Genomic DNA, 7614 nt, shown 5'->3' on the forward strand with positions numbered 1-7614 from the left:
GGTTCAGTGGCACCGAACCAGTGGAAGAATTGACTGAGCCGGTTAAAGCTGTGAAAACTGAAGAAAAGCCCAAAGAGGCCAAAACAGAGGTTGTGGATGAGGTACTGCTGGTCACAGAAAACTGAATTTACAAGCTTTTGTTTTTTGCTTTACATGTAGTATATAAACGATTATAAGCCACACGTGCTTTGGTTTTCTCAGGGTCCACCCAAATACAGTAAGACGGTGCTGAAGAAAGGTGACAAGACAAACTTTCCAAAAAAAGGCGAGACTGTGAGCTGCTGGTACACTGGTACTTTGGAGGATGGAACTGTGTTTGACACCAACATACCCGCAGGTTTGACAGACCTGCACTTTAAAGTCTTACTCCACCCAAATATTGTCCGAGTATCAAGAAGTAACCACCTGTAGACTTGGATACACATTAAATCAGTATTCAATGAAGACTGCACTCAGGTTTTATGCATCACTGTTCTCCTCTCTACAGTGGCCAGAAAGAAAAAGCAGACTAAACCGCTGAGCTTCAAAGTTGGCATGGGCAAAGTGATCAGAGGAGTGAGTTATTCCTGTTTTTTTGCTCTGTGTTTCCAGATGACTGTATCTTAATATCACATTTGGCTCCACCACATCATCAGTAATCCTTTACTTTCACAGTGGGATGAGGCCCTTCTAACAATGAGCAAGGGTGAAACGGCTCGAGTGGAGATCGAACCAGAGTGGGCATATGGGAAAAAGGGTCTACCCGACTCAAAGTATCCTTTTCTTTAGCTGATTTGTGTGCCCCAGTTCATGCATGTCCTATAAATATATATATACTGTTAATGATGGTCACTGTCAGGCTCATTTTTGCATTTCAGTTTTGATTGTGTTTTTTTTTTTTTTTTTCAGAAAGTTGCACAAAATGTTTTTGAATTTTATTTTATAACATCACTGGTACAATGCTGTAATACCAGAATCCCACCAAATGCAAAGCTGATCTTTGAGGTTGAGCTGGTGGCTGTGGACTAACCGACACAAGCTGGCCAGTGTGCTGCATTTCAAGGATGGAGACGACAAATACGCTCACGGACCACTTTATTAGGTACGCCTGTACAATTGCATGCACGTCAATGCAACATTTCCACTTTAACATTTGTTTTTGAAGCTCACAGTGTTTGTTCTTGGTGAAATTGTTAAACGTATACATCGTTTAATATTGAGTCCATCGCTAATGATGGTGTACTCAACTACATAGTGGTGGCTGTATTTGTGTCTGCCCCAGCTACATAATGAGAGGGTCAGACTATTGGGAACACCTCTGAATATAAACTATAGTCCAGTACACCACTACCTTTAACTATGATCTCAGTAATAAATGTAGGTATACATTTGACCATTTCACCAAAAACAAACATTCTGAGCTTCATAAGCAGCTGTTAGGGTGAACAAGTTATACTGAAGTGCATACACTTGTACAGGTGTACCTACTAAAGCAGCTGAGTGTAGTTGAAGGCCTTGTTCTAAAGTTTACAAGTTAATGTAATTTACAGGACACTGTGCCCAGCTTCTCTTATGGGGAATGGGTCATATTAAGTAGTTTAGTGTTTTGTTTCTCTCTCCCCCCCAAAGTGGGATGGCTCAGTTTATATGGGACACCCTTAAATACTGCCTGATCTTTGCATGTACAGTGTAAATGCTTAATAAATCAGTTCATGTAAAGGAATGACATCACTTTATTCATCTCCTGCTAACTCATTTAAAAAAAAATTATACACAAACAAAATTCATTTTGTCAAAGCCAAATTTTTATTCTGTATAGGATAACATTTAACTTGCTTCTCCCTTTGGGAATCAATCACTTAGGAGTTGGCATTGGGTCCCTTCTTCTTTCCGAAGGTGGCCACAACGTTCACAAAGCGCCTGTTGTACTGGATGCGACGCTTGGCACGACCAGTCTTCTTTTTCTTTTTCTCCTGCTTGTCAACCTAGACAGCATTAGAAGATGAAGACTTTTTTTTTTTTAAACAGTATTCGGCGTTCCCCATGCAGAATAAAAAGCCAGCCATGAATTGCTTGTTAAACTCTGTCCTTGTTTAGCATATTTGTCTGTGCCATAGACCTCCATTGTTGTTGAAAAACAGTGAAACATCACAGTCCTGTGTTTCACCCTTTTTTTTTTTTTAAACAGCAATAGAGATCGGTGGCACAGACATGAACACAGGCAAATCCTTGTTGGTTTTAGTCTCTGTATGGGTAGTGTTAAAAATTTATAGAAAATAACCCTAACCTTTAATAACTACCTCATCCAAAACAAAATGTAAAATCCAACTTCATATACAAGTCTATGGTATTAGAAGAGCACTCCATCCTAACCCTTAATACACAGCAATGGGTTAATATTATGCAAGAACAGGTGTAATAGCTTCTTACCTTGGGTGTCTGTCCCCTCACTTTGCCAGCACGGGCCAGAGATCCGTGAACCTTACCTGGTGGAAGGGGAAAAAAAAGTAAAGCTGAGAAATGCTACTGGGACATTTGAGAAAAAGCTTCTACATACATTAATACATCTATGGATGGGAAATAATCTTATGAAATGTTTTGCTGTTCTTTAGGGCTGCTATAGTTAAAGAAAATTCCTTCTAATGGTACCAATTTAATACATTCTCAAATTTTGACCCTTGGCCCACTCCATAGTCTGGGAAATCTGGAAGTGATGCAGCAGCAGAAATGATTTAAGAAAGGGTCTTCTGAAAGTAAGTTCAGCTTCACAGCCCTGGCAGATGGTTACAAGTGATTTGCATTTACTGCTGATGCGAACCGAGTTACCATCAGGTATCAAATACCACTTACTGGCCAAGCACACAGCCGAGTAGGGTAGTTTGCGAATGAGATTCCTGGACAGTTCTACAAGCAGCAAACTTTCAAACAGCGATAGCTACATGGGTGGCTACAGCTTACAGGCTAATTAACACTGTGGAAGACAAGCGTCTGCTTGAAATAATTAACATCGCATCCAGAGACTGCACATATGAATTGCCTTTGAGAACCACCACTGTAACCAAGATACACAACTTGTATCAAGACAAGAAAGCTAAAGTGGAGGAGGCGCTGGGAAAGAAACACGGTTCCCCACAGACCACTAGGCTTCTTTCAGTAATCAGTTACCTCTGTGTCCCTTTAAAGTACATTTAGGACCAGTGGTAGAAGTAATACTCAGATCCTTTAAGTAGCAGAACAGTGTAAAAATGTTACAAATAAAAGTCCTGCATTCAAAATGTTAAGTAAAAGGTACTAGCATCTAAACATGCTTAACATTCTAAAAGTAAAGTACTCAGACAAGGCAAATTGTGCTACTCAGTACATCATATTACTGCATTATAATTACTGATGCATTGTGAATTTCACATTTAATGTTGCAATAAAGTTAAAATGAAGAGTTTGTGAAGAAACAGAAGCTTATGACTTGTCCTGACATTGTTTACAGGCCATCTTGTAAACTGCCTCTTGGGTTGACAAGTTATGTTACAAATGCTCAGATACCACTGAGCATATTCAGTATGCTCACAGTTAACACGCTTTCTTGCAAATGGTAATTCTACTAAACGTGTAGAGTTGTGTGTTGCATCTAGGTACTGACCTCCCAGCAGCCTGCCAGCTACCTCCAAGGTGCAGTGCTCTGAAACACCGCAGGAAGCCAGGGATGCATCATTCTCCAGTGGGCACCCAGCAAACAACAGCACCTGATCCTCAACCAAAAGACCCTCCAGAGCCTGGACGTGGGCCTAGAAGACGCCGTGAAATAGGCGTATATTCATAACCATCCCCACATAACATTTTGGGTTTAAATCTGCTTAAAAAAAATGAGGCAGCAAGGGTGCTTTAAAAAATGCCCACTGGCAGACTGCAAGTCTGACGTAGGCATTCACCCTAACTTTACCTTAATCTGTCCAACCGTTTCCTGGCCGGTCACCTCAAGGGTGTGTGTGTTTTGGGCACGCAAGAAAAGCTGCATCTTGATGCTGAGGAGGAGGGAGGGGGGCAAACGTTAATGATTATCAATTTGATTTATGCGGAAATTAGTATGTGGCTGTGGATTTAGCTGTTTATTACGGCAAACACTGGCTACCTTACCCGCCATGTTTTTTCTGTGTGTAAGCCTTGAAATTACACCCACAAAATACATCCTACCAAAACCACTGGCAAGATTAAAAGTAAAAAGAACAATCCAAAGCAATGTGTCAAGTACTTGCCCAGACATGACTGTCTTGGTATCTAGCCAATGCTAAGCTACCTTCGCTAGCCACATGGAACACGCGCTGTATAAAGTCGCATAAAATACATGAAATCTTCTGCAACTATTCAAGATGAACAGTAATGTGATAAATAATGATACGAATTCCACATCCGCCTATTAAAGCATGTCAGGAATTTACAAAATACGAATTTATAAGTTAAATTGTACAGGCCTTACCTCGTTTGATGCTAGTCGTTCAACGCTAGACATAAAAAGGACTTTCTAAAGGGCGGTACTGCGCATGTGCGGATGTACGCAATATATTTGGCCTCTCTGGCCACGCCTATCGTAAAGGGGTCTGGGTACATCGCTGGTGTGGATGAGGATCGATACTTGTCACTTACGTTGGTATGTAAAAGCCCACTGTTATTGAATGGGCTTTTGGTATAATAAGAGCACAAAGCTAAAAAAAAAAAGCGAATAAAAATTTTGATGCAATCATAACATCTATCAAAATAGATGCTCAACGGTGGTTTATTGACAAATTGCTTACATAGCCTACCATATGTTTAAGCAAGTCTAAATTCTAGTAATTTCCAGTAGTAGTCTAAATTCCTCCTATTTATTAATTCCCTCACACGTCTCGGTATTAAAAATAGTCAGTTCTTTACAGTTCACAGCCAATCCAGTTGTCACACACATGCAAAATCTTATTTTTTATTTCACATTATGAGGTTCCTGTCATTTGCAATTGCACTTAATAGTGGAAAGTGGAAAAGATCACTGCTGTACTTGAAACAATACAAAGATTGTGTGTAAGAAAGAAAGTAATAGGTCTAAATAGCTCATGACATTGGAAATAACTTAGGACAGATGACACATCTGACCCAGCTGTCAATACAAGCTTTTGATCCTTTGACAGTTTGAAGTCTCTTTAACTGGCACAGCAGAACCAGCTCTGGTCCTTTGGCATCTGGATACATGATTAAGTTAAAGCTGTAGAAACCTGGAGTCGCTGTCTCTTATCCACCTGTTTACACTCTGCAGGTATCATGAATGGATGAAGCATCCTGAGCTGCAGCATCTGACTGCCTCAGAGACACTGAACCTGGAACAGGAGTACGACATGCGGGGGAGCTGGCAGGAAGATGGTGACAGTAAGACTTATTCTGCAGTGAATGTACACACAGAACATGCTCTTATTCGTCCTCTAAAGCAGTTGGTATAAATCTGAAGTCTTGCCAGACTTAGCCTTAGATTTTTCAAGTGAATAACTGGACACCTTTATTTCTCTGAAAACTACTTAAATAAAACAGGGATAGAAAAAAACTTTTTGGTTGAACCGATCATACAGCAGTGGCTGGAAAGATAAATCTGAGAGAACTTCTTTTACTTTTGTTAACTTATTCTATGTTGGAGTAACAAGTTTTTAACATTCAGAATTTCAGAGGTCAACACTGCTTTCAAGTTCTGTCCTTATGGCTTCCAAATCCTTCCTTCCAGACATTCATACCATCATCCATCAGATTTGTTAGGTTAAAGTGTTTATAAATAACTGGTAATCATTGGATATGATATGAGAATAAGACGTCATTCTTTGAGGTCATGCACTAGTAAAAATCATTCAACTTTTACTTAAAGAAAATCTATTTAATTTGACTTTTATTTTTTTGCCAGAGTGCACATTCATCATCTTGGATAAGCAGCGATGGGCAGATCCCAGTATAGAAGAGGAGCAGTGCACGGTGGGAGATGTCAACATGTTCCTGATGGACCCAACAGACCTTTCCTCAGCTGAGCTGGAGATCACAATAGCAGGTGATGCCCAGTGTGCTCATCTTAAAGAGATTCAAAATCAAAGGCTGAGCAAATATCTACAGTCAGCCTGTGCTGTGGTTTGTCCATCTCAATCATTTCCTGTGTATATCTCTTTATATCTGGACGCTATATTCCCCTTGTTTTCTACAGAGCCCAGTTACAGAGGCAAGGGCATCGGGAAGGAGGTGACACACGATGGATGATGTGCTACGGTGAGCATTTGATCCCATCTTTCAGAAGGTTTCGAGCAGGAAGACAGAAGCTTAAAGTCACTGTGTAGAAGTTGAAAATTTCCACACTTCTTGAATTACTGCCCATTTTTCTGCAATTCAGTCTTGTGCTGTGTTCATCTTTAGTTGGAGAATCAACCTGTGGTGGAGGAGGAAAAATAATAAATGCAAAATCGGCATGAGACTGCAGAGAGGATGGATGAGATTGAGGCAGGTGTATGGTTTGTTGTAAGACGACTTGCAGAATAAACAACTTTTAAATAGTATTTTTTGTATGTTTGTCAGGAAAAGTAAACTAACATTCAGTACTATCCTATGTTGACTAAAAGTAAGGGTATGGATACATCGTTAGATATAAACTACATTTGACAATGTGTGATAAGCTGCATTGCTAGACTTGCCAAAGCAGCTGAAAATTGTAAATTGTATTTACAGTATTTATTTATTTATTTATTTATTTATGTGATAAGCTGCATTGCTAGACTTGCCAAAGCAGCTGAAAATTGTAAATTGTATTTACAGTATTTGTTTATTTATTTATTTATATAAATGGTAGAAATAATCCAGTTTTGCCTAAAAGCCTAAAACATATCTTGTAACATTTCTTTTTTCTGTTTCTCCTCAGCACACAGCATTACACCAATCTTAAGTGTGACCCATTACTGCCTGCTAGTCAAATGAATGGCAATTTAATGGTAAATAGTAATGTATGTACATGGTCACAATTTTTCTGAACATGTGTAGGAAAGATTTGTAAATACAAACATTTTTGAATGTGTGAATAAAATCTGTAAACAAATTATGTTACACAAAGACACTGAAAACAAGTGTGGTTAACTTTGTCTTGTGTGTGTGCACATTCCCCCACAGCCTGCCTTGAAGCCAACATGATCTGGGAAAACTTATCCTGTCAACCCACATGAGAACATTGCTTTGAGCCATTAAGAAAATTGTTCATGAATGTCATTTCAGAGGGACCATTTACCAGATGTGGTCAGTGAAGCAGGTGTTAAGTTTTAGTAACTTTATTGGCCTGTAAAAAAAAAAAAACAACAACAACAAACACTATCTCCCACACAGTAACCCTCCTTTTTTACATGGAGCTGAAGTTTTGGGCCAAGATGGAGTACAGTGAATAACTAGGTAGAGTACCTCACATTTTCTGCATATGCCTGGACTACAGTTGTGAACACTTCTCCAGTCGTGTCACTACAAGAGAACTGAAATGACAAAACGTTTTCACAACTGTGGTCCAGGTACATGCAGTGTAACAGCATGGAGAAGATGTGAGGTACTCTCCCTTGATGACCCCAGTGTGAATGAAGCGCAAACGCCTGCTACTCTTTCCAGTGA

General features: G+C 39.6%; 3 protein-coding genes across 4 annotated transcripts in view; 2 read left to right on the forward strand and 1 right to left on the reverse strand.

The window, feature by feature from the left end:
• The window catches only part of fkbp3 (FKBP prolyl isomerase 3), a 2480-nt gene extending 775 nt beyond the window's left edge, over positions 1-1705 (forward strand). Inside the window, exons 3-8 of one of the 2 annotated variants that reach the window (XM_020603756.1) lie at positions 1-101; positions 202-337; positions 488-555; positions 655-752; positions 954-1073; positions 1125-1705. The exon at positions 1-101 is cut by the window's left edge and continues 1 nt beyond it. In XM_020603756.1, coding sequence (XP_020459412.1) covers positions 1-101; positions 202-337; positions 488-555; positions 655-752; positions 954-1008 — 458 coding nt within the window. In that variant the 3' untranslated portion in view covers positions 1009-1073; positions 1125-1705. The other variant, XM_020603755.1, reaches the window with a different exon arrangement.
• Positions 1706-1762: 57 nt separating this feature from the next.
• Positions 1763-4540, reverse strand: faua (FAU ubiquitin like and ribosomal protein S30 fusion a). Its single transcript, XM_020603758.1, has 5 exons — positions 4451-4540; positions 3917-3998; positions 3617-3761; positions 2410-2465; positions 1763-1964 (listed from the first exon to the last, which is right to left on the reverse strand). The coding sequence occupies exons 2-5, from the start codon at positions 3989-3991 to the stop codon at positions 1839-1841; spliced, it is 402 nt and encodes a 133-aa protein (XP_020459414.1). The 5' UTR covers positions 3992-3998; positions 4451-4540; the 3' UTR covers positions 1763-1838.
• Positions 4541-4587: 47 nt separating this feature from the next.
• Positions 4588-6660, forward strand: LOC109962230 (N-acetyltransferase 9-like). The gene is given in 5 exon segments (XM_020603757.1): positions 4588-4621; positions 5261-5370; positions 5891-6031; positions 6182-6219; positions 6222-6660. Coding segments are annotated over 5 exon segments (408 nt in total). The 5' UTR covers positions 4588-4592; the 3' UTR covers positions 6312-6660.
• Positions 6661-7614: the final 954 nt, after the last annotated feature.

Source organism: Monopterus albus, unplaced genomic scaffold, assembly GCF_001952655.1.
Source record: "Monopterus albus unplaced genomic scaffold, M_albus_1.0 scaffold62.1, whole genome shotgun sequence".
Lineage (NCBI taxonomy): Eukaryota > Metazoa > Chordata > Actinopteri > Synbranchiformes > Synbranchidae > Monopterus > Monopterus albus.

Bases quoted from the DNA above. Each gene is read 5' to 3' on its own strand.
- faua (XM_020603758.1), bottom strand. From the start codon at position 3,991: ATGCAGCTTTTCTTGCGTGCCCAAAACACACACACCCTTGAGGTGACC. The intron at 3,762-3,916 runs GTAAAGTTAGGG...GGCGTCTTCTAG, and splicing joins AAACGGTTGGACAGATTAAG to GCCCACGTCCAGGCTCTGGA. The intron at 1,965-2,409 runs GTAAGAAGCTAT...AATGCTGTCTAG, and splicing joins TGAGGGGACAGACACCCAAG to GTTGACAAGCAGGAGAAAAA.